The sequence below is a fragment of the Podarcis gaigeae genome (genome assembly GCF_964106915.1).
Source record: "Podarcis gaigeae genome assembly, chromosome: 12".
NCBI lineage: Eukaryota > Metazoa > Chordata > Lepidosauria > Squamata > Lacertidae > Podarcis > Podarcis gaigeae.
In genome coordinates, this window is record NC_139688.1 from 41,543,038 (window position 1) to 41,569,362 (window position 26,325).

Here is a 26,325-nt window from a genome sequence, read left to right on the forward strand (position 1 = left end):
AACTGCATACACAACTTTACTAACTGCAGCGTCAAACTCTGCGAGCACTTGAGGAAGCACAAAAGGAACAGCGTAAAGCACAGACCAGCAACTCGAGACACTCCTCCCTGGTTGAAATGACCTTCAGCCGTCGTCGTTATTGCCTTTGGGCTTCCGCCCGGGCAAAGGGAAAGCCGACTTGTTCTGGGCCTGAGAGAGTTTGCTCGCCAGCACGGCGAAGGGCTCGGCCAGCGTCCTTCCGTCGGTCACCGTGACTTCCCACAGCTTCACCTTCTCGAGTTTGGCCCACTGTTGAGCCACGGCCACCTCGACTTGCCTTTCCTCCACCAGGTCGGCTTTGTTGCCTAAGACAACAATAGAGCCCTGAAAAAAGGAAGGAAGGAAGCAATCCGTCAGAAATGGCAAAGCACAGGCTTGGCATCCGGTCCGGTCAAGGAGCAGAAAGCTGCTCTCTCCCCCATGAGACCTTCTCTCATTCTAAGGAGGCAACATTTAGTTCAATGGACCAATGGGTCAGATTGCATTTTAATTCTAAGGTGCTGCCTTTGATGGAATCTGTATACCACAGGTAAGCTACATAGTGCCCTCCAGATCTTGTTGGACTACAAATCCCATCACCCCTGTCCGCTGCTCTGCAAGTTAGAGCTGCTGCTGCTCGCAATGGTCAAGGACGATGGTTACTGTAGCCTAGCAACACCTTGTTGGCAATGGTCAGGCATCATGGGTGTTGTAGTCCGACAACACTTGATGATGTTGGCAATGGTCAGGGATCATGGGTATTGTAGTCCAACACTTGATGTTGTTGGCAATGGTCAGGGATCATGGGTATTGTAATCCAACATCTGCTGGGCACCAAATTGGCTATGCCTGCCATATGTCAATCCATGTAATCTGTTGCTAAAAAAAAAAGTCAGACGCTACTAAGATGGTATTAGGTTTCAAGAGGAGCCCAAGATGTCAGCGAAGCAAGGAATTGCTCCCAATTTCTAAAGCCCAGTGACTAAGATTGCCTGTGCAAAAGTATCCTTGGCATGTTGTGAAGTATTGAAAAATACAAGCGGCTGCAAGCCCAGAAACAAATAGTGGCCAGGAAACCTGCAGGTGAGCATATTAAACTATAGCACTTAAATACGGCTCTTCTTTCCTATGAAACATGATATAGGGAAGTTGCTATGAGCTTTGAGATTATTCAGGCAGGCCACACCAAATCCAGAACACAGGCATGCCAAAGGCTTTGGGTGTGTTCAGCTCTGCAGTTATGTAAGACTCTAATACTGAATGTCTTTCCCAACCTCCTTGTAAGATGACGAGGTATATTACTCAGCCTGCGATAAGGCAACCCTCTTGCGTCTTGGGGCCCAGCCTGCTCATTTTGCTGAGTAGGTCTCTGACATCTGCCCCAAAGTACGATGGCAGCACTGGCTGCATTGTGGCTGGGCTGGTTTTGAAGCAAGTTGTGATTAAGGTTGTTCCCGGCTGGTTTTCAACCCGCATCCTCCTTTTAGATCTTGCCAGTCTAACTGCAAAGTTAGTTATTCTCCTTTTCTTTCTTAAAGCGATTACTCCAGTTCTCAGCTTTGCTTCGTTCTCTGCTTTTCTCTTCAGTTCTGTTGCCAGTTTTCTTTCCTTTTGGATCTTCCTTCCCCCAGTTCTTTCCTTTATGGTACTGATGTGCTTTGGCTTCTTCTAAACTGCCTTCCCTTTTCCCTATTTGCCTTATTACAGTCATGGCTGGCGCCCACTGGGATTAATAAGGCAGAAGGCAGGGAGGTCAACAGTAGGTGGCACCAGAGATGAGTAATTCTACCCTTGTCCCCAGCCTCCTCCCTACTGAGTCCTAACAAGGCAATACTGACACAACATTTAGAGCGCTACGATTCCACTTTAAACAGTCATAGTTTCCTCCAAAGAATTCTGGGTTAAAATTCCCTGCATTCCCTGCGAAGAGGGCTTGTGCGCTTTTCTGGTTTTGTGCAAATCTGAGGGATCGAAAAGGGGGATTGTATAATTCACAAAGACTCTTTTTAATGCCAGCAGACATTTTAACTGAATTTTTATTTTATAATGTTAAATTATTTTTATTTACATTGGATCAAGTTTCTTATTATACACCACTCTAATTATAAGTAAGCGGCATATAAATTATTGAAATAAAATTCTCTAATGTCGCTAATTATAATTCTCTAATTATAAATTATTGAAATAAATTAGTAGCAAGTTTCTAGCAACCATGATTGCTTTTGCATTTAAAAAACAATTTTCTCTAAAGGTGCTGAGACAAGGCAGGATTTGGGGAAAACTTCAAAATGACCAAGGTAAGAGAGTAGCTGTTCACTTTTCACAATTTGCTTCTTTTGTGGGTTTTTAAGATTATTCCTTTCCTCCTGGTTATTTTATCAAATCCCTACTGTTCTTGAATTTGCATCTAAGGAATTAGGAAGTAGAATATATGGCACTATTCAAACAACCTGTTCTCTCTTCCAAAAGTGAGCAACAGAGACAGTGCCGAACGTCAACTGTCTTAACAATATTTGAATTGTTTTGATTTACGGTTTTGATTTTGAGATGCACTGAATTGCAACCACAGATGAAAGGGTATTCACGACTCGTTCCGTCCTTTGTTATGTAGAACTACAAACCCCATGGGAATGCAAATACTGCTTTCAAACCGCTAACATTAAAAGAGAGACAGAGAGAGAAAAATCTATTCTGCTTTACAGTTAAAACGAAATGGAGGAGAGGAATCACAAGGGATCTTTCTGTGCAGCAAAGTGACTCAGTCAATTGCTTGCTCACAGGAGAGGCAGCCTGTGTTTCCAGGTTCTTTGATGCAATGTGTGTGTGTAGTCAAATTAGGAAGCCGTATCCTAAATAGAACTTGCTATGACAACCGATTATATAATTGGATTAGGAAAGAAACTTCGTAGTAAACAAAGCAGTTACTGTGCTGTTAATAACAACCTGATTCACTTTTCTGACTTATTAATAGCTGGTTGTAATGACTCACCCTGGTCCAGCAACATATCTGGGCACACTGAGGGGCTGCCCTTAAGACAGCCCTGGTGAGAGAATCCGCAATACCACCAATTAGCTGTTTGGGGGAGAAAAAGTGGGGGTTAAATTTAACCCCTTTCAAACAGCTGGTCTTGTGCTGTATTGTTTTTTTCTGACTCAGTCAATATGGATGCCTGGGGTTCTTCAGGGACACCATGGGAACCTCATATACCTAAGTTACCCTGTCCCTCCCAATTCTCAGTTTTATTTTAAATCAAGGTATTTTGCTTTGGCCTTACGCATGCAGCAGAATTGGACAGGTGTTAAAATGGACCATCCTACTTTGGCTTACAAGTGAAGCACACAACTTTTGAACGCTCTGCCATGTTGTTGTTGCTTTATATGTATTTTTCTGAAGTTTTTATTATTATTAAGTTTTCCAAAATTTCACACATACATTTCAATACATAATAAAAACTCTCCCTCCTCGACTCCCCCCCCTTTTCTATGTTTCTCTCTCTCAGCTGTCTTCTATCACTTAAACCTCGACAAAACTATAGTAATTTTCAATCCCTTCTGTTGCTCGTAGTTCAAATCCTCCTTGCTCATCATATTATAATATCGCTCATCATATTATATATTTTTTTAATAATCCGAGAAGCGTTTCCATTCTTCCACAAAACCTCCGCCATTAGGTTCTTTTATTTTAGCTGTTGACTTTGCCAATTCTGCATATTGCTCAACCATTCTTCTTCAGTGGGTTATTTCTGCCTTTTAAAAGCTGCCTGTTAATAGAAATTAGCACTTGGGGGAAGAAAATGTTCCCTCGTCTTTACTTTGTTGAGTCTTTGACGCAGGGGAGCATTTGAAAATGCGATGTGGTCCATTCTACTCCCTCACGGGTCCAGACTGAGGTAAACACTGAAGGATTACTTCATAGAATAGGATTACACTCCTTCCTTTAACCTCACTGAGTTTTGCGGTCTGTATGTCAAAGTCAGGAACGCTACAAAATTTGCGGTGATGAAACAGAAGCGATTGGCTGCGCTGCGGGCAGGCCCCATTTTCGGGGAATGCTGGGAATCCACTTCCTACTTTACACAAGGCTCAGTGGCGCTGTGGGTTAAAGCCTCAGTGCCTAGGACTTGCCAATCGAAAGGTCGGCGGTTCGAATCCCTGCGGCGGGGTGCGCTCCCGCTGCTCGGTCCCAGCGCCTGCCAACCTAGCAGTTCGAAAGCACCTCCGGGTGCAAGTAGATAAATAGGGACCGCTTACCAGCGGGAAGGTAAACGGCGTTTCCGTGTGCGGCTCTGGCTCGCCAGAGCAGCGATGTCACGCTGGCCACGTGACCCGGAAGTGTCTCCGGACAGCGCTGGCCCCTGGCCTCTTGAGTGAGATGGGCGCACAACCCCAGAGTCTGGCAAGACTGGCCCATACGGGCAGGGGTACCTTTACCTTTACCTTTACCAGGATACACAAAGGAGAACACTGAGTAACAACGCCTCTGACTGCTATATTAAGAGTCCATGAAAAGGCCTCTTTCCGATGCAACCTTAATCGATGCAAGCGGCAAGCCCTGAGTTACGTAAGAACTTTGCTCTGACAACAGCCAAACATTACATAACTGCAGCCTTGTGCTGACTTGCTTTAAATGGCCCCAGATGAATGCTTCCTTCCTTTCTTTTTTTCTTACAGGCACTTAGTTAAGAGATCCATTAGGGATTCACTCTCTCTTTACATATAGAATTTATTGCAGGAAAATACACAGAGCCCTGCGTAGGTGATACTGTTCAGCTTGCTGAGCTGCAGCAGTCGATTAGCAAACATTGATGAAGCCATTTCCCTGGGAAGGGTCTGATTTAGTAGCCGCGGTGAAACCCCTAAAAAACCCCCTGATTAAATCCATTATCTTAGTATTACTGTTATACAGTGGTACCTCAGGCTAAGAACTTAATTTGTTCTGGAGTTCCGTTCTTAACCTGAGGTACCACTTTAGCTAATGGGGTCTGCTGTGCCGCTGCTGCACGATTTCTGTTCTCATCCTGAAGCAAAGTTCTTAACCCGAGGTACTATTTCTGGGTTAGCGGAGTCTGTAACCTGAAGTGTCTGTAACCTGAAGCATCTGTAACCAACTCCCCCCCCCCATAAAATATTTGAGGGGGCTGGGACCCCCCAAAGTTGATGGGCATTGTCATTCAAATGGTGTGTGTGTGCCATGTCATGCAGGACTGGGCCTACCTGCCCCCCCCAATATTTTATTCAAGTTGGCACCCCTGCGACACTCTTAGCCCGTAATTCGCAACGTGGGGAGAACGCCCCACAGAGGCGCAATTTGATTTTTAAGGGGGGCAATCCGAGAATGAGTTATTAACAGTTAATAGCCTTTTAGGGTTCCTCCACCTGAATAGGAGTTCACTTTTTGAATAAGAAGAATTATAAGTCACAGGGTGGGCGGGCATCAGGAATTTAGAGATGCTTAGGTGGGGCATGGCCAAAAAAAAGGTTGGGAACCACAGCTCTAACCATTATGCCACGCTTCTTCTTTTGCAAGGAAAGATGGCGTAAAGGGCCTCACCATTTGTTATCAGCCAACGTTTTGTGAACGACTTCTGTTAATTATGTAATTAGCACCGCCTGTACTTTCTGCATTTCATTTCCCTGTGACCTCACTGCTTAGTGTGTTTTTACAAGTTGTCCCAGCCCAAAACAGTGGATTAATCTTATGCCTTAATAAATGGATTGTTTACGATGCCAAAAAGACTTGCAGTTGTTTCCGATACAACAGACTAACAAGGAAATAGTTACGGCGGGTTTTAAGAACCTTTTACAACCACTCTTTTCAAACACTGCAGCTCACATTAAGCCTTGTGACTACAAGACCTTGCTTTTAACTTGGCAGTTACCCTTTGCAAAGGAGACACACACATCTAATGTGAAAGGAGAGACACTAAAAGACTAAAAAAAAATGCTGGTCAGCAGAGCAAGTGACCCCTTTGCTGTTTCCTACAAGGGAGTTATTCATAGCAGAGGCCTTTTACTCCTGTCCCATCTCTGCACACAACTACACTGACCCCCGGCATGTGAAAAACTGCATTATCTGCAGGTAAATAAGTACAGTGGCACCTCTGGTTACGTACTTAATTCGTTCCGGAGGTCTGTTCTTAACCTGAAACTGTTCTTAACCTGAAGCACCACTTTAGCTAATGGGGCCTCCTGCTGACTCTGCACCGCCGGAGCACGATTTCTGTTCTCATCCTGAAGCAAAGTTCTTAACCCGCGGTACTATTTCTGGGGTAGCGGAGTCTGTAACCTGAAGTGTCTGTAACCTGAAGCGTATGCAACCTGAGGTACCACTGTGGTTTGGAAAACCTGCTTTTTAGGTGATGAGCTCATTTCCCCCCATACATCATGTTCTCCTTATCGTATCTCAGACGCGACTGAAGGTATTTTGTGTGTGTTTTACCTCTCTTTTGTCTCTACACTTGTCAATCTCCTTCTTGAGCCAGTCAGCTCTTTCGAAGGATTCCAGGCTGTTCACGGCATAGACGAGAACAAAGCCGTCTGCGAGGGAGAAATAATGTTTGGGGAACTCCTCTCCTGCTTGCACCCCCCTGGTGTCATACAGGCGCAACTGTTCTTTCACTCCTCGGTCCGTTTCAGCCAAAGCCACATAAACGTCTTCGCTTGTCGCGTTGCATTCTGCACCTGTTGTTTTCAAAAAAGGAGAAACAGAGTTCTTAGCGAACACATTCAGAAACACATATTGCGCGCCAAAGCTGCTTCCCTTGCGCCCCGAAAAAATATGTTTCAATGATTAGTAACTGCATGGTGGTTTTGACGCCTTGTTTCCTACTGATCAAATCATGGCTTGCTCCCCCCTTGTAATCAGCTCTGGCCTGGACAAATTTGCAAAAGGTGCATCTATACAAGCAATTGTTTTGATTCGGTTTTGCATTTGGTAGGAATACCTTCATACTGTTGTGGCTTACGGCCAAACAAGTACACACTTACTCAAGACTCATATTAACGATACTAAATGCAAAAGGTTTGACTCTCTCCCTTGCCCCAAAGTCGAATCGAAAATACAGTGGGACCTCGGGTTAAGTACTTAATTCGTTCCCGGGGTCTGTTCTTAACCTGAAACTGTTCTTAACCTAAGACACCACTTTAGCTAATGGGGCCTCCTGCTGCCGCTGCGCCGCTGCTGCACGATTTCTGTTCTCATCCTGAAGCAAAGTTCTTAACCAGAGGTACTATTTCTGGGTTAGCGGAGTCTGTAACCTGAAGCGTATGTAACCCGAGGTACCACTGTACACTGGCCGGCACACACTTCTGTGACTGGCACACATTTTGACAAGCAACAAGTTTGCTACTCGTCATCAACAAGCAACGTTGAGAACCACTTTACCGGCGCCATCCCAGCCGTGCCATGATTATGGTTTCGGATTATTTGTTAAATAAGAAAGGCAGGCAACTGTAAGCGTCTCTGGAAGGGCAGAAGGGGAACCACGTGCATCTCTTACCCACATCGTGCTTGCCATAGAGGACCTGCTCCAGAATGGCGGTCTTCCCCACCGAGGCCATTCCGCAAACCAGCACTTTGTAGCCCTTCCCCATCTTCTTTCAGGCTGCCGAGACTGGGCCCGGGGAGCAATCCTGTCGAAGCACCACAAAAGGTCAACGGCATTTACAAATTGCCATCCAGCAAGAAGCCAGCATTGGAGCATGGCTGCGTTCACACACACGAAGAGGAGGTCACAGGCTTGCCAGATCAGTCCAGCAGTTTCAGCCAATGTCTCTCCTACCTTAGCCAAGGTATGTCCAACAGGTCATGGCCAAGGAAGAGAGAGCTTTACTACTGTATTGGCCCAAATATAAGCCACACTTTTTTTCCTCCAAATTCTGACTGTGAAAAGTTAAAGTGTGGCTTAAATTCGCGACCTTACAAAAATTGGCTTTTGCGATATTGCTGCTGAAGCAGACATACGGAAAATGGAACAAAATAATGTTTTCATGCCGATTTGCTAGCTCGAGACTGTTGTGCAATTAATTCTAATGTCATTCGTCGCTTTCCCCTTACTTTACAGTGCAGTATTGATTTTTTAATTTGCATTTACGGTGCTACGATTTACGGGCGGAATTGTAGCAATTGAAAAGCGATTTTAGCGATTGTACGGTGACTTTTGAGGGCTTGCAAGATCAAAGGCTTGAACTGGCTTGGCATATGGCAAAATAAAACCACTATTTTAGTCGCTGAATTTAATGGACTTTTTTCTTTTTCTCTTCAATTTTAAGGAAGCGGCTTATATTCGGGTATTGTCTTTCCCGCCCCCCTTCAATTTTAAAGGTATGGCTTATTTGCGGGTGTGGTTTATATTTGAGCCAATACGGTACGATCCCAGGTTCAGATGCTGCTGATCTCAAAAGCCCATGAGGAGCAATGCAGCTGCAGTCACAGTAACCCATGTTCCAGCTCACTGGGACATGCAAACCAGGCCAGCGAATGACAGCAGTTTCGGACATGGGCCTTTCCCAGACATGGGCCTTTCCCAGGAATGCCAGGGATTCTACATGCCAAGCATGTGTGATAACACTTAACTATGGCACTTACCCAAAGGAATAGGGGTCCCTTCTGTTTCTAAGGGGTTGCATATGCACAGACTCCAGATTAAGGATGCGATAGTGGCGTCAAATGGATTACGTCTGTTGCAAGGACTGTCAGGTATTGGACAATAACAGACTATTAAAAGACTAAAAGCCGTGACTATTTTGCGTGTGTACAACTGATGTGCAACCAACATGCAAGAGGCAAAACGGGGTGTTGCCGCCTGTATTTCAAGGAGATTCACTGAAACACAAACATAAGACTAGCTGTGGTATATGGGATTTTATCAAAAATGGATTGTATTTGGTTTGAGCAATAGTCTGGAGGCAGAATTAAAGGGAATCAGACCTTGAAGTACAGCACGTGGGAAGCCACAAAAAAATTATAACTATTGTGAATTACTCTTATAAAAAACAAAAACAAAAAACCGATTCAACCCGGGATGAATTTCGAGTTCACCTTGAACTAAGAAGGCAGACACGACCCCTTTTTTCAATGCCAAGTCTCAACCCTGGAAGCTGCAAAAAAAGAAAAAGAAAAAAGTAGAGGTGAGAGTTCCTCTGAGCCTGTCCACAGCGCACTGCTCAAAGTATTATCTCTGTACTGTTTGCATTTAAGGAGAAGTGTTCTAGGGGAAATTACATGACTTTCCGGGAAATCTAAGGTAGACACTGCTCCTAGCAGGAATTTCGGAATCTGCGGAACGAGCAGGCAGGGCCGCGATCCCTCCGGCGTTTTCTTCCAAGCCTGCCAAGGCACGTGGCCTCTTGAACTACATTTCCCAGCAGGAACCTGAACGCAGCCCTTTCCCCCCTCCTCCTCCCTCTTGGACGTCACGGCGTTGCCGCAAAGCCTTGTGGGAAAGCAGGCCTCTTCCTTTCCGGCTCCGGGCGCCGCTAGGTAAGGTTGGCGAGCTGGGGGCTGCCCGTAGTTTAATCCGTCGGCATCCTAATTCGGGGAGGCCTGCGGGGGTCCGCTCGGGGCGCCGCCCCACGGTCGGTAGCTGGGGGGAGAGGCGGGTCGGGGTCTCTGGGCGAAGGGAGGGTTCGGTTGGGCAGGCGGCGTGGCCTGGGCCTACAGACCGAGGCGGCTCCGCCAGACGGAGCTTGCAGATGGCCGAGGGGAAGACGGAGAGAATCATAGAGTTGGAAGGGACCCCGAGGGGCATCTAGTCCAGCCCCCTGGAATGCAGGAATAAGCTCGTGAGGCCTAAAAGGCTGGAGCTCGGGCGCTGCTTGCTCCTGAGTAAACCTCCGAGGAGGGACCATTGCTCACATGCTTTACGTGTAGACGGCCGCGGGTTCCAGCCCTGACACCAACCAATAAATGGGGTTAGGTAGCAGGTGATGGTGGGAGCCACTGCCAGCTACATCAGATGGTTTATGTATTTCACATCCCTCTCTTTTAAGATGAGTGGGCAAGTAATTGCTTCCAGGTTTTTGCTTCTGCAAAAGTGGGGCATGCATTGTGCGAAGCAAGTAGATAATAAATGTCCTGCTATGGTTTCAGGTAGCTTATTGTTTGTCCCTTTTTAACCAGGCCTTTGGTTGACCTGATCAACATCCTATAGTATACCCTTTAAAATGTGGCTCTTTTTTGCGGGTGGGGGGTGTTATTGGATTATTGTTTTTATTTTGATTCTATATATTGTGATCTTTTTTTGTGAACCGCCTTGAGAGCTCCAGGTATAGGGCGGTATATAAATTCAGTAAATGAATGAATGAAAGCCTGTGTGTGTGTGTTCTGAATGGGTAATTGGTTAAAGGAGTTCTATAAAAAGAATTGGGATCATGTAGAGCTGGAAGAGACCACAAGGGTCATCTAGTCCAACCCCCTGTAGCGCAGGAATCTTGCCTGATGTAGAGCTTGAACCCACAGCGTTGAGACTGAGCCTCATGCTCTACTGACTGAGCTGTTGAGTGACTGTTCTTTCTGGATTGAGGGAATAAGGTACAGCCCCTGGATGCTACAGGAGCTTGCAGTTGCTGAAGTTATTGCAAGGGGCTTCACCAGTATGGAAAACCAAGCAAATCCTTAGTTGTTGCGGGCTGTCATGCCATAGATCAGTTGCAGGCTAGTGGTAGATCACAGGCTTTGTGTACAATTCCAGCAGCAGTGGGAAACATTCCAGTCTGAAAACCTGAAGAACTGCTGCCAGTCTCTGTAAACCAGGGGTAGAGAAGCTGTAGTTTCCAGATGTCAATTATATTAGCAACTTTCATTAGCCCCAGTCATAGACAGTGGTCAGGAATACAGTGGTGCCTCGCAAGACGAAAATAATTCGTCTAGCGGTTTTTTCGTCTTGCGAAGCACGGCCATTAGTGGCTTAGCGACTTAGAAAAAAGGGAAATTCGTCTTGCGAAGCGCCTCGAAAAATGGAAAACCCTTTCGTCTAGCGAGTTTTTCGTCTTGCGAGGCATTTGTCTTGCGGGGCACCGCTGTAATGAAAAGTTGTAGTCCAGAATGCTAGAAGATCTGGATCCCTCTCATAAACAAATGATAGGTTAACAGTCTGACAAAGTAAAAAGCAGCTTCCTTTGCTGCTGTGTATCTCATACATACTATTTAAATGTTAATGACATATTAATGAAATCAAGCACAGTATAGATCAGTAGCTCAGAGGGGACAAAGTTGGTTTTGAGAGGTTTATGAACAAAATGTGTCTCATTATGGACCACTTTTATTACTAGAGAATAGAAAGCACAGTTGCTTTTTTGTTTCCTGAGAGCAATGAAACACAGTGTGATTTAAACATGTCACTTTTTTGCAGATAAGCCAGAATGGGTGCCTACAAATATATCCAAGAACTATGGAGGAAGAAACAGTCAGATGTGATGCGCTTCCTCCTGCGTGTCCGCTGCTGGCAGTATCGCCAGTTGTCTGCCCTGCACCGAGCTCCCCGTCCCACCAGGCCAGATAAAGCTCGCAGGCTGGGATATAAAGCTAAGCAAGGTAACTGCAACCCAAAGCATGTAGCAGATGTGAACTTGCTCTAGTCACTTGGTTATGCGCTAAGTCTGGTAGTCCTGAGCAAAGATAGCAATTACTTATTGTAATTGTAATGTGATAAGATAAAAGTAACCTTGCTTACCTTCCATGCAAGCATATAGGCAACTATCCCAAGCTACAAGAGCATCTCTGATAAGTCAGGATGTTAGAATGGAAACTTTGCCTAAGACTATCATGAGACTGAAAATCTTGCCACTGTACCTGCATTCACACAGCTGAAACACAATTCCCATCATTTTTCATGCTTTGTGCAATTTCAGATGAACAAAAATAGATTATAAAAGCACGGAGTTGTCCAGTAACTGAAGTAGAGTATTTGTGGCATCATTAGCAAATTCAAAAATATTGCTAGAATGTAAAACGCAAATGCTAAATAAACGTTCTCTTGTAAAACTGCAGATTTCTTAGCTGCTTTAACACTTTATCCTGTTGTGTCTTAGGTTACGTCATCTACCGCATTCGTGTTCGCCGTGGTGGTCGTAAACGTCCAGTCCCTAAGGGTGCTACTTATGGTAAACCAGTGCATCATGGTGTCAACCAGCTGAAATTTGCCCGGAGTCTGCAGTCTGTAGCAGAGGTGGGTATTGCTTGTGATCTGCATCAGTCTTTTGTATTGCCCCCTGGTCCCACTGAAGCTTGATCAAATCTGTGTCACATTGGTTTATCTCCTTTAACTCATGCCAAATTAGAAGAGTATTTGATGTGTATGAATCAGCTTTTAATATTGTTGGTAAACTGATGGAGTAGCATGTTAAGCAGCATTTATTGTGAGAATAAGGCAGTATGGTTAATGAATAATTATTTCCCACAGAGCAGTTTTTTCAGTGTCAAGTTGTCATTTTGGAATTCTAGTTTCTAGGTGGCATATGGAAGTATTTTGGTTTGCAAGATGCTGTAGCCATCCTCTCTATAGAGACAAAGAACTGTCTTTGTTGTAAACTGAAATTAGATATGTACAGAAATTAGTGAAAGAGCCAGTGCATAAAACTATCTAACAGATTAAAGTGATTATCCTTTTTTCAGTCAAATTGAACGTCCTTGGTGGTCAGATTTTCAGTTACTGTCATTATATTTATGTACTTGTTACATTACTTGTTCTTCAGATATCCACACTACAGTGGTAGAGGTACAGTACAGTGGTACCTTGGTTCTCAACCTTAATCCATTCCGGGAGTCCATTTGACTACTGGAACTGTTTGAAAACCAAGGTGCGGCTTCTGGTTGGCTGCAGGAGTTTCCTGCTCTCAAACGGAAGCCATGTCAGATGTTCAGCTTCTGAAAAAAGTTCACAAACCGGAACACTTACTTCCGGGTTTGCGGTGTTCAGGAAACGATTTGTTTGACAACTAAGCCGTTTGGGAACCAAGGTACTACTGTATAGTATTTTGGGAAATAAAGCACAGGGAAGTATTTTTTTCAAGAAGTAGGATAACGTCACGTATGGCAGCTAGGTGAGTTTAGTTGTGCCATACAGTATTTGCTTTCCCCATTTCTTGGCCATATAGCATCTCTGTAATGAAGTAGATTGCAATGGTATGTTCTATTGTGGTAGCACTAACAAATCAATTTTCCTCCACAGGCCAGTTTGAAAGATAAAATAGTTGTTCATAGAATGGTAGAGTTGGAAGGGGTCCTGAGGATCATTTAGTCAAACCCTGTGCAATGCAGGAATATGTAGCTGTCTCTTACTGGGGTCGAATCTGCAGCCTTGGCATTATCAGCAAACGCTCTAACCAACTGAGCTATCCATCCCTGTAAGGAAAGAGTTTCTCTATGGAGAAGTCTTTGTCACTGTAATTCTTAAACGTCATGGCTGAATGTTTGGTTCCTTTGTATGAAACTTGTCACCTTGTTTTCCTGATGCCTGTAATATTCACAATCCCCAATTCCTCCCTGGTACAACTTTTATGTGCTTACGTGAGGTTGTTTTTTCCCCTGCTAGGAGCGTGCTGGCCGCCACTGTGGAGCCCTGAGAGTACTGAACTCTTACTGGGTGGGTGAAGATTCCACCTACAAGTTCTTTGAAGTCATTCTGATTGATCCTTTCCACAAGGCTGTCAGGCGCAACCCAGACACCCAATGGATCACCAAGGCAGTTCACAAACACAGAGAGATGCGGGGGCTGACCTCCGCTGGCAGGAAAAGTCGTGGCCTCGGCAAGGGCCACAAATTCCATCACACAATCGGTGGCTCACGTCGCGCTGCTTGGAGGCGACGCAACACCTTGCAGCTTCACCGTTACCGCTGATTCTTTTGCATATAATTTTCTCATTATAATAAATCAGCCAGACTTCACATTTCCACTGTCTTGTGTTTTCATTGGGCACTGGGTGTACCCCACATCAGCTCCTTTTAAAAGAATTAAGAATGTAGCAACATACCCAGTATCTTTTCCATTACAGTTGTCACTCGAATAACAGGGTTATAAAAGTTCTGGTAAAGTTGAAAGCTTTTTGATGACTCATCCAAAAATTCCCAGAAAGGTTTGTATAACTTAACATGCATATGTTCAACTTTAGACCTACTTGGCATAACTAATTGAGATTAATGAACATGATTGACTGCTAGTAATTTCAGTAAAAGTAATTTCTAAGTAAAAGTTTAATTCCACCATCCGTTGTGTGCAAGGTAACTACCATTTTATCTTCTCTCATCAGTAATAGTCACCAGAATTAACACTAATAAGATTCCTTAATGATAAGAAGCAGCCTCAAATCTTGGTTAAGAGGGAGCCCTTGTTAAAGCTGGCAGAAGAAACAAGTTGGAGGATAGGAACATACAATCCCACTGTTCCTAATACTTCATTTTGTGTTTTCAAAACTGCTTGCTTTTAGCTGCTCATTTATTTTTAGGTTGTATTTTGTACTGCATTGATTTCGCATAAGCCACCTTGGGTGCATTTGTAAGAAGGCAAGGTATGCAGGTGGCGCTGTGGGTTAAAGCCTCAGCGCCTAGGACTTGCCGATCGAAAGGTCGGCGGTTCGAATCCCTGCGGCGGGGTGCGCTCCCGCTGCTCGGTCCCAGCGCCTGCCAACCTAGCAGTTCAAAAGCACCTCCGGGTGCAAGTAGATAAATAGGGACCGCTTACCAGCGGGAAGGTAAACGGCGTTTCCGAGTGCGGCTCTGGCTCGCCAGAGCAGCGATGTCACGCTGGCCACGTGACCCGGAAGTGTCTCCGGACAGCGCTGGCCCCTGGCCTCTTGAGTGAGATGGGCGCACAACCCCAGAGTCTGTCAAGACTGGCCCGTACGGGCAGGGGTACCTTTACCTTTACCTTAAGGTATAAGTTCATAATATTTCAAATTTTACTAATGAACCTAACTGAGTGGCTATCAGTGAGCCTGTGGCATCTAGATTGAAATACGCATGCCAGATCCTCATTAGCTTTCACACAAACTGACGGTTGACTGATTACAGTCTCTTGTAATAAAGTGCTTGAGTCTTAGCTTATATGTTGCAAAATGTGCTTATTACAGTTGTTTCATTATTATTATTATTTACTAATTACGGTAAGTCTAGATTGTTAGTATAAAGGACTTTCACAGCTGCCCAGCAAAACTAGTTTAATATCAAGACAGTGCTTAAAACCCAAGCTAAAGATTGGGTAAGGTGCTATTCTATTAAGAGCAACATAATGGAAAACAGCCTCCCACGTAGTTCATAACCTGAGCGTGTTGAATAGTATTGGAGCGCAGGCTCTTTCAACATTGCAAGTTTTCATTATTAACCGTTGTCCAGCCTTTTCATGCGGTAAACTGCACAGACTGACCCTGCTGTGTTAACTTGTGTATTTCTACAAGAGCTTTCATTAACCGGTTCTTCTCAGAGAATGGGTTATACAATCTTCATTCTGTTAACTAAATGTATAACTGATAATTAGGTTTTTCCAAAAACAAACAGCTGATTTTTAAAAATAAAAAGTTGGGTTCTTTGTTCATGGCTATAGTAAAGTACAGTAAGAGCCCTTAGAAATTGGTAAATGTGAGATTCTTGTGCTTTGTTCTGTCAGGCTAAGAAAGTGACATGAAATGGTGTCTAGGAGTGAGCTATAGCTTGTCTCATACCTAGTATTATACAGTCATACCTCGGGTTACAGATTCTTCGGGTTGCGCACTGCGCCGAACCCACGAGTACCGGAACAGGTTACTTCCGGGTTTCGGCTTTTGCACATGTGCGGAAGTGCTAAATTGTGCTTTGCACATAAGCGCCGAATTGCAACCCGTGCGTGCACAGATGTGACGCTGTGGATTGCGAACGTGCTTCCTGCATGGATAATGTTTGCAACCCGAGCGTCCACTGTAATGCAACTCCTACAGCCAAGCTGGTGCCAGGTATATTGCTCTGCTTTCCTTCGGACCACATCAGCAAAGCCAAGATATGGGGTCATGCCATCTGGGCAACCCAGGGCCTCCATACACCCCAGGCTTGCGTCCTGGGGATGTCACTTCAGTGCTGCTAACGCAGTGGTTTGACTTCGCCCCTGGAGGCGCACTCCATTATCTCAGACGGATGCCAGCAATATTTTGCATTTTAGGGATCAATTTAATTCATTGTATATGTTTCCATTATTCATACGCAGCAGTAGCTGAGAGTTATATGAGACACATAATTAGCATTTTTTGAGAATGGGTGTGTGTGTGCTAGATTTTACCCTTTATTACAAGGGTGAGGAACACCACCGCAAGCCCATTTTGACAGCTGGCCATCTGTGAATCACCTGATATCACCAAGAGGTCAGCTGACCCAAACTAGGGGGAAAAAATTCATTGGCAGGGGCATAGCTTGAACTTTGCCTGCAGAGGGGGATCCTTCCTCTGACCAGCATCAATTCAAGTTAGTGATGCAATGAATATTAGTGCTTACAGCAAACCTGCTTTGGGCATCAGAATCATTTTTAATTTGTATACCGCCTTTCTATCTTCCAATACTCAAGGCGGTTTACAAGCTGAAGAAACAAAAAATGTACATCTTAGAACAATCTAATACAATACAAAAATGTGATAATAAAACATAACTTTAAAATAGGCAGCCTACATTTAAAAAGTAGCAATCAACAATAAATTAGAATAGTATAAAATAGGTAAAGGGACCTCTGACCATTAGGTCCAGTCGTGGCCGACTCTGGGGTTGCGGCGCTCATTTCGCTTTATTGGCCGAGGGAGTCGGCGTACAGCTTCCGGGTCATGTGGCCAGCATGACTAAACCACTTCTGGCGAACCAGAGCAGCGCACAGAAACGCTGTTTACCTTCCCACTGGAGCGGTACCTATTTATCTACTTGCACTTTGACGTGCTTTCAAACTGCTAGGTTGGCAGGAACAGGGACCGAGCAACGGGAGCTCAGCCCGTCACGGGGGTTTGAACCGCCGACCTTCTGATCGGCAAGTCCTAGGCTCTGTGGTTTAACCCACAGCGCCACCCGCATCCCCAGTATAAAATAATATCAACATAAAAGCTAAACAGAAATCCACTCAACAGTTACAATAATATCTTAACTATAATCAATAAAACGGCAAGCCACAGTACATAATACAGTACACATTGAGAAGCAGAGGGTGGGGGCAAGGCAGGTGGAAGGAGGCCTTGCCTGATGGAGTCTATCCCCTCACAGTTCTTCCTCCAGGAACAGCTCCCTTATGAGGACTGGTTGCTCTACGGAGTCCTCCACTGCTATCATAGGAAACTTGCTGTCAATGCCAATCAGCGAATGGGCATTGGCGGCAACCTTCAGTTGCCAGGGAACCGTTAGGATCCCTTCAAGGCTCCCAATTTTACACTGGCGTTCACATTTCCACCTGCCCCATGTCTGATGTCACATAGGATGCTAGGTGTGGAGCAGCTGTCCACACACTGAGCAAAATAATCTTGTGGTGCCGGGCTTAGGTCAAATGTGGCCTATGGGCCAGGGGTTCCACCATATCTGCTTTACTATTATCCCAGCCCAGATCAGGACCCTGTGCCATCGGTGTTCTGAGGTGAGGAGAATAAATTGCATGATTGTATTTCTGGTGGAAGCATCTGTCAGCACTGTGACGCTGCAATGATACTGTGACTGAAAGATGACATAGCATTAAAGTTAGGTGTAATCAATGTTACATTGTGAAAATGATCAGCAGCAGGGCACAGGCTATTTTGCAATTGAAAAAGAGGTTGAGTATTTCCACGCTGAATATTGTCGGCAAAACTGCAATCTGATAAAGTATAAAAGAGAATCTGATTTCAGCATACAACTGTTTTATATAGGAAATAAGCATTAAATATGGATAAACCCAGAAGAGTAAGTTGTAACTAAACATAAAAACTCGTGTCTGACTCACAAAGTTTGTATTTCAGAAAATAACCAAATACAATGAGATGTTTCTGTAATATAGTACTGAAAACTGCAATGCAAATTGTTCTAGTGTTAAGAACAAAGACATATTTTTGTGTCTGCAGGAGGTATTATAGCAATATAGCCATGTTAATGTTGTAAAACACAAAGCAAACTGAAGATGAGTTGGCAGAAAACATGTTAAATATTTGCTTTGATTATTCTCTCAACCTTTCCCTGAATTTACGAATCTCCACAGAGGCTTATTTAAAAACAGCTATGCTTTGTTGGGCAGTATTTAGCAAGCAACGTTAATTCCATCCTACAGCTCTGAACAACTTCTCCAGGTTGCAGGAAGCTTCAGCCACAAATATTTACTATACATTTCACATCCGAGTGCAAAGCTTCGTATTTCTTATTTGTTTATTAAAACATTTCTATATCTCCTCCCTGTGGAACGCCCTCTCATCAGATGTCAAGGAGACAAATAACTACGTAAACAACTTTTAGGACACCTGAAGGCAGCCCCGTATTGGGAGGTTTTTAATGGTTGATGTTTCATTATGTTTTTACAAGTGTTGGAAGCCGCCCAGAGTGGGCGGAGTATAAATGAAACAATTATACTCTACTCTACAGTGGTACCTTGGTTGTCGAACGTAATCTGTTCTGGAAGACTGTTTGACTTCCAAGACGTTCCACAACTGAGGCACAAACAGCAGTCTCCAAAGTCAATGGAGACAACTGAAAAACACACAGTTTGACTTCCAAAAAGCATTTGAAAACCGAAGCAGTTACTTCCAGGTTTTCGGCGTTCAAAAACCGAAATGTTTGGCTACCAAGATTCTAGAAATCCGAGGTACCAATGTACTATACATAATATTAATAATCATCATCATCACATTAAAACACAGGAAGAACTCCAATTGAAAAACTAGGATTGAGTTAAACTTAAAATATTCTGAGGCCATGAATATTTGAACTTCCTTGGAGGTTTCTAAGCAGAGGTTGGATGGAGATTTGTCATGGATGCTTTAGCAGAGTTTCCTGCATTGCAGAGGGTTGGACTAGAATGACCCTTGGGTCCCTTCCAATTCTCTGTTTCCATGAATACCTGTGAACTCCAAGGTCATTACTATTGCCGGCCCCTTTCCTAAGCTTTTATGGAGATTCTCCCTCAAGCACCCTGCCTCCAGTCCAGCTAGTATTAGTCACGACCGATTGCATTTCAAAGGAACTTCGATACCCTGATCTCGTGCGTAATTGCTACCGTGCAGCCAGAGACGCGTGTCCGTTTCATCACACATGACTGACACGTGACAAGGGACGGGTCGCTCGCTTTCCCCGCCTCCCCGAGGGACGGGGGAAGTGTGTCACTGGGTTGAAAGAGAGCCGGAGGGGAGGCGGGGCGAGCTGGGACGCCGCTCGGTGCAGCGGCTGTTCCGACGGCGCGCGAGTGGGCAAGGCGAGGGCGGCGACGGGGCGAGGCACGTGGTGGGCGCCGCCCTCCCGGTGACTCTCCCCGTCCTCGTGCGGGGAAGGGGGAGGAGGAAGGAGCCGGCAGCCGCAGCCGCAGCCCAGCAAGCCATCTCCCCAGGAAGGCTCGACGGCGGCGCGGCGGCTGCCTGGCCTCCTCCCGCCTCGCACACACGAGGCGCGTCCACGCAGCAGCCGGGGGAAGGCGGGAGGCGGGCGCGGCTCGCTTGGGCACAGCTGCCGCAGCGGCTCTTTCGGCACAAGCGGAGAGCGAGGCAGGCAGGCGCCCCAGCAGCCCGGGAAAGCCGTCGGTGAATGATCCCGGCTCTCGGAGGCAGCTGCGGGGAAGAAATCGGGGGACGCCATGGAGGTCAATGCAGGTAAGTGAGGCTTTGGGGTTGTCAGGGAGGTCAGAAGATCCGAAGTGATGACTGCGGAGCAGGGAGGAGGGAAAGGCGGATCAGACTTGAAAGCCTTTTCCTTCCTTCCTTCCACTGATCCCGGAGGGTCACGATCCCCCCCCCCCAATTTCAGCCTCTTGCTGCTCCGACCCCCAAAAAGAGACCGGCTTTTTCTTGCGCGGAATGTGCGCGCAACGCGGTGGTGGCAGAAGCGAAGCTGCCATGCAATTTACCGCGCCGTAGCGTGGGAAGGGAACCCCGAGGGTCATCTAGTCTAACCCCGTGCAATGCTGCGGGTTCGGTGTGGATTGGGGTGCGCGCCCTAGAAAGGGCTTCCGAGGACAGGATGGGGGGGTTTGCAGGCCGGGAGACAGGAATCGGCCGGTGCGGGAAACCGGGGCCGAGGGGCGTATTCCCTCCTTCGGGGCTGACTGGACTCCCCTCTCCCTGGTGGGAGACTCCGCGAGGCGGCGGCGTCTAGGGTTTCCCGCGGTGCCTTTTCTCTCTCTTTCCCCGGCCGCCCATCCATTTCCCATCCGGCCGGTTCTCAAAAGCAGCCGCTCACATGGACCGTCGGGCGAGCCACGTGCGCCGCTTTGTTTACGTTCGGCGCCGCCTGCGCGCTGATTGGCTGTGACGTCGGGGATTACACAATCGGGACGGGGCGGCCGCCTCCTGCCGGCGACCGCGTGGAGAGACACGTGAAGGCGGCGGCGGGAGGCCCTTGTTTTGGTGACCTACATCCAGGGGGCGGCGCGGGGAAAGGACACGTGGGGAAGCAGGCAGGCAGGCAGGAGCCGGCAGAGCGGATGGAGGAGGAGGGAGGCGCGTTGCAAAACTGCGCCCAGCAGACTGGGGAATCTCCCGTCCCTTCCTTCTGCTGCCAGCCGGGGACTCTTCCCTCTCCAGCCTTGCCGGAGAGGAGGAGCCGCCGCCTTGCGAGGCAGGCGCGGCCCCAAGGCGACCTCGCTCCGCTTCGGGAGATCCGAGTGCATTCGAGGTTGCGGGGCGGAGCTTCGACGCTGCTCTTTTGCAAAAGCTGCTCTGCCGCAAGCCGTGGAGCGCCGCGATCCTCGCGCCTTCAAGCCCCTCTTTGAGTTCAGTAGGATCACCCGGATCCTCCTCCGCGGCTACCCAGAAGCGAGCCTGGCCCTGCACGTGGCTGCTACCCCAGATGTTAATTCCCCCCCCACACACCTTTTTAATGGAAGAATAGAAGGAACGCCTAGCCTGAGGCTGCGATCCGAAACAACCGCAATTACTTGCGAGTAAGCATCATTGAATCCAGTGAATAGTTTCCGAGTAGACGGGTCAATGGCAAGGTCAATGCGGCGACGTTTGCATGGAGAATCGGATCAAGGAAGAGGCGCGCGCGCGCGTGTCTCCTCGTCCCCAAAATAGGGGGTGCCATGGGCGCATGTTTGGGGGGCAGGCTTTACGTAAGGAGGGACAGAACCTCAGTTAAGATTTATTTTTACTAGATTTAGGGCTGCCCCCTGGCGTATTTTTACTCGGAAGTAAAGCCTGTGCTCGGAGAGGTTTACTCTTTAGCTAGCGCGCATTCATCGGGTATCTGAACCTTAGGGACGCTTGAGTTCCTCCTCTTCCTCTGCAGCTGCCTTAATGCTATGGAAATCGAGGCAGGCTACTGGTGCAGCTGCTTCTGGGTGCGCGCATCCATGTGACACCGACCGCCTCGCTCTCTCACATGCACAGACGACCCATGTGCACAGCTCTCGAAATGTAACAGGTCGGAGGAGAGTCGTCTTCCCTGATGGCTGAGCTCACGGAATACGCAAGTCAGGTGGTGCAACACGAACAGATTCCGGAGGGACTTACATAATAACCACGGACGTTGGGCAGTTTGCCTGAGGCTAGGAGGATAAGAACGGTATTATGTTTTATAAAAGTCTTATTCAAGGACCAGAGGGGAAGTGCTGCTTCTTTCACCAGTCCTGAAGCCGAAGGAGACAGGAAGGGATGGGAATTACGAAATTCACCCTCCCCAAATCCCTGTAATAAAATAGACTGAGCTGGCAAAATTTGCGGAACACTGATTATATAACAACATGTACCAGCTTCCTAAAGCAATGAACTTTGTGATGTTCAGTATTTATGATTACTTTTGTTAGGTTTGGAGTTGTGTAATTTTTTAAAATATGTCGTAAGCTGCCTTGAGCATGGTTTTAACTTTGCAAAGGTGCATACAAATAAACTGATTGATTGAGCCAGGGGGAGATGTTGGATGACTTGAAATGGCTTTTAAGCCCAATAATAGCAATCAGGTTCTCTTCAAAATGTGTTTGGTAGGTCTCCTAGATAGCAACAAACAATTAACAAGGTTAAAGCCACTTAATACTGTACCACCAAATAATTATAGGGCGGATCCTCTCATGCTAACTTCCCCCTTAAATATAGTGCGACCGCCTTGAGGTACACCAATTACACCAATTTCTACAATTTACTACAGATTATCTAGTGGGGAAAACTTAAATGATTTAGAGTCTCAGGCAGGAGTTGATGAAACAAACAAGAAATGTTTTATTAAACAAAAGGAAGTTCATGGAACCAAGTGCGTAAGGAAATGCATTCTTTCAGATAGAAGTTAATTAATTTATTTTAACTATTAAGATGTGTCAGGTTTAAACAGAATATTATAGACACAACTCTTCTTAAACTTCAGTCACTAGAAATCAGTTGGTACACTTCAGGTGGTTAAATATTCAGGTTTACAGAATAGATTCCAAAATGCTTAACTCAGTTTCTATCACTTAGATATGTTAAGCACTTTCAACACCGTACCGCTTCCCTCACAGCTAAATACTTTGGTTCATGAGCGAGGGCACTTTTCCTTGGTTCCCCACTCTCTTAATCAGGCATCCCCAAACTTGCCCCTCCAGATGTTTTGGGACTACAACTTCCATCATCCCTAGCTAACAGGACCAGTGGTCAGGGATGATGGGAATTGTAGTCCCCAAACATCTGGAGGGCTGAGTTTGGGGGTGCCTACTCTTGACCATCCCATACCTGAGGTCTTCTAAATGGTATAACAGACCTAGGGAATCACCCCATCCTTTGCTACTGGTTTGGGAGTTGTCTGGTACCTAGAAGAACTCTCCCCTTCTGGCTACACTGACACCCAGGTAGCCTGAATTCCCACAGGATCTACCTCTCCCGACTCAAACTCAGCCCTCCCAGAACACTCCTGTCTGTATACCTTTCCCTCAACCCAGACCCTCGACCTGGTCTCCCTATCCAAGCTAGAGGCTCTGTCCTGTCGCTATGGATAATCAACTCATTGTGTATGTTTAACTTAACTCAGAACCAGTTCTCCCTATCTCACTCCCGGTCGCCCAACCTGAAACCTGTCTAACATCTCAAATCCTATCCCTCTTCTCAAATCCAGCCCTATCTTTAATCTTAAATCCAGCCTTTTCTCTCATCTTAAATCCAGCCCTAACTAACTCACTCCATTAGAAAACATCTCCTTTAATTCCTACCCCCAAATTGCTGTTCCTTCTAGCTGACTCTTTAGCCAGAGGCTCCTGCACTCTGGTGGAATTTTGGGGGGACTGTATCACCAGACTCTGGTCTGGCTCTGCTCACTGTCACATGTGCATGTATAACAAAAATAGGAAGAGCTTTGCAGGATCCGATGGAGGGGCTTATCTAGTTCCACTTCGTTTCCAGTAGTGGCCAATGATAGTTTATGGGTTTCCCCCCTCCATTAGCTGGCATTTGGAAGCACTCTTGACTATAGACCCAGGTTTCCCAAAGTTGGGTCTCCAGCTGTTGTCGGACTACAACTCCCATCATCCTTAGCTAGCAGGACCAGTGGCCAAGGATGATGGGAACAGTAGTCCAAAACAGTTTGAGAAACCCTGATTTAGATTATCACATCTGGTAGACTTATCCTCCATGAAACTGTCTTAACACAAGGGTGGTGGCCAGCCTTTAGCCTTCCACGTAACGTTGGACTTCAAGCACCCACCAGCCCTAGCTTGCATCACCAATGGTCAAGGATGATGGGAGTTGAAGTCCATAAATTTCTGGAGGGCCATACATTCCTCATTTCTGGTCTAATCTTTTTACGGCCATCTTAGCTAGTAAACACCAACCACATCCTGTGACAGCAGATCCTCTGTGTTATTTATGCATTCCATGTACTTTCTGCCTTACGTGCACTGTCAGTTAATGTAATCAAGTGGTTCCAAATTGCGGTGTTGCAAGAAAGAGAGAGAAATGTCCTTATTTGCTTTCTCTACACCAATCACATGTTTGTCATAGCAATGTAATGTTCGTGTTCTGTCCTGGCCAACTTTTTTTCCCCTCCGCTAAAAAGAAAGTGTTCTGAATCCAGCACTATGGATGTACATAGCACTGTGTGAATATACATAGTGCTTTACAAAAAGCAGTCTTGACAGGTCCCTAAAAATAGACACAGGGAAACAGGAGGAGGAGGGGAATCACCTGGTAAAAGTACAGAGCAGAGGAGAAAGCATTATGGAAAGGTACAATGCTAATGGCCATTTTATTTTCACTCCCATTCCTAATAATTCTTAAAAACGGAGTTTGCCTTTCTTGCTGCTATTGCAAATCTAGTTGATATTTTCACAAAGCTATCTATCGTGACCCTACTAGGATCCTAGTCACACCCGTTAAGGTCCCCTCTTGTGTATGTGTGAATTTATTTTCTCTGCACCGTTCTCCGTGCACCATTCTACGTTTAAAGTGAACCGTGAACTTCAGTTGCTGTTTTGTTGCCCATTCATTTAGTTTGGATAAATCCTTTTAGAGCTCTTCATAGCCTCTCTCTCTCTCTCTCTCTCTCTCTCTCTCTCTCGTTTTCATCACCCTGAGCGGTTTGTTGTGAGCAAGATCCTTTGTGAATATGAAACAGCACCCCTCCTAATAGAGATCTTCGGGAATGTAAATGTTTGCTTGGTCCCGGGGGGGGGGGGATCATTGCCCTATAAGTCCCAACTCCATGCTTCCTATTATTTAGCCTGTGTGCAGGTTGTTAAGCATTTTCCCTGCCTGAGTCATTGTACACATTTACACATGACTGCTTATGCGTATGTTAAACTTCCTTACTAAACTGATATTGAGACTATGCTAGTAGGTTACATAATGACTTCCTGGCAAAGCACATGCCCAGTGAGCTATAATTATAATAATTTGCATTATTCTGTGCACATGTGTCAATGTCTTTTCACACATAATAGTAGCATTTTTCACATGACACTGCTAGGATGTGGGTTTATACATGTCCAAATTTGAACGCCGTTGAAAGTTTTGAAAGCGTTACATGTTTTATTTGAAATGGGGCTTCTCCTTTGATACAAAGCTTCATTACCAAATGCGTCACTGGAATGCTAATAATTCTCTTAAATATAAATAATTATGGAGCCCTAAGCCTTACGTAATTTTCATTGCGGCCTGAATCTACTTCTTCCATTGGTACTATCGTGGTTACTTATGAATTAGAGATTTCCCATGACAAACGTTAACCTGGCATATATGAAGAGGTTAGGACTGTGCCATGATTTTATAAATTATTCCTTGTGGAGAGCAATCTCAATGTGAAGATATTTTCTTAAGGATTCTTGAGAATCACAGTGTTTGAAGGACATTTAGACTGCAAAGCTGTGTGCATTTACTTACGAGCATGACTGTAAGAGGGAACATGCTCCCTGAAAATATATTTTACCTGTTCTCTTCTCCCCAAAATACTTCCTAGTAATGCTGCTGTAGAGTACTGATAAAATGTGAATCTAATAGGTCATGAAAGCAGTTAGGGAGACATTAACACAAAAGCAACAGCCTTCAATATAATGCCTGATCTCCCCAATTTCAAGTAAGCATGTTCCAGATTGCTGCCTTGGGGCTGATTCACACATAACAAATGCCACATGGTGGCTGTCGCCATGTTGCAAGCTATTCCACGGGCGGTGGTGGCGTGCCCTGAGAATGGGGGTGATTTTTCTTTCTGGCACTTGCAGGAACCTGGAGAAAATGGGCTCAGTCTGCAAGATCAGCTCCTGCACATCAGTTGTTGTGAAGAAGCCTGTATGATATGATAGTAGCTGTAGACCTAGGTGTGCGTCGGTCTCTCACACGCACACAATTGCACCAGTCTTTGCTTTAGGAAACAGCTAATGTTGGATTGTGGGGTACTTCCAAATGGGGCTGAATTTGCAAGCAAGTTCATTGAATGCGGGACACGGGTGGCGCTGTGGGTTAAACCACAGAGCCTAGGACTTGCCGATCAGAAGGTTGGCAGTTTGAATCCCCGCAACGGGGTGAGCTCCTGTTGCTCGGTCCCTGCTTCTGCCAACCTAGCAGATCGAAAGCACATCAAAGTGCAAGTAGATCAATAGGTACCGCTCCGGCGGGAAGGTAAACAGTGTTTCCGTGCGCTGCTCTGGTCCGCCAGAAGCGGCTTAGTCATGCTGGCCACATGACCGGCCAATAAAGCAAGATGAGCGCCACAACCCCAGAGTCGGCCACGACTGGACCTAATGATCACAGGTC

At 45.9% G+C, this 26,325-nt stretch overlaps 3 protein-coding genes across 7 annotated transcripts in view; 2 read left to right on the top strand and 1 right to left on the bottom strand.

The window, feature by feature from the left end:
- Positions 1 to 21,889, bottom strand: NKIRAS1 (NFKB inhibitor interacting Ras like 1). Of its 2 annotated transcripts, none has more exons than XM_083706119.1 (5): positions 21,054 to 21,889; positions 9,059 to 9,117; positions 7,518 to 7,650; positions 6,458 to 6,699; positions 1 to 363 (listed from the first exon to the last, which is right to left on the bottom strand). In XM_083706119.1, the coding sequence occupies exons 3-5, from the start codon at positions 7,609 to 7,611 to the stop codon at positions 124 to 126; spliced, it is 576 nt and encodes a 191-aa protein (XP_083562245.1). In that variant the 5' UTR covers positions 7,612 to 7,650; positions 9,059 to 9,117; positions 21,054 to 21,889; the 3' UTR covers positions 1 to 123. The 2 variants fall into 2 exon arrangements, with proteins under 2 accessions (XP_083562245.1, XP_083562244.1); XM_083706118.1 differs by lacking the exon at positions 21,054 to 21,889 and adding an exon at positions 9,242 to 9,387.
- RPL15 (ribosomal protein L15) lies at positions 9,442 to 13,905 on the top strand. 2 transcript variants are annotated; one of them, XM_083706109.1, is made up of 4 exons: positions 9,442 to 9,499; positions 11,370 to 11,551; positions 12,049 to 12,185; positions 13,551 to 13,905. In XM_083706109.1, the coding sequence occupies exons 2-4, from the start codon at positions 11,380 to 11,382 to the stop codon at positions 13,854 to 13,856; spliced, it is 615 nt and encodes a 204-aa protein (XP_083562235.1). In that variant the 5' UTR covers positions 9,442 to 9,499; positions 11,370 to 11,379; the 3' UTR covers positions 13,857 to 13,905. The 2 variants fall into 2 exon arrangements, with proteins under 2 accessions (XP_083562235.1, XP_083562236.1); XM_083706110.1 differs by having other exon boundaries at positions 9,487 to 9,594.
- The window catches only part of NR1D2 (nuclear receptor subfamily 1 group D member 2), a 24,666-nt gene continuing 17,632 nt past the window's right edge, over positions 19,292 to 26,325 (top strand). Inside the window, exon 1 of one of the 3 annotated variants that reach the window (XM_083705852.1) lies at positions 19,292 to 19,770. In XM_083705852.1, coding sequence (XP_083561978.1) covers positions 19,755 to 19,770 — 16 coding nt within the window. In that variant the 5' untranslated portion in view covers positions 19,292 to 19,754. Of the gene's footprint in view, positions 19,771 to 20,606; positions 21,060 to 26,325 lie in introns of those variants that run through there. The other 2 variants (XM_083705853.1, XM_083705854.1) reach the window with 2 other exon arrangements.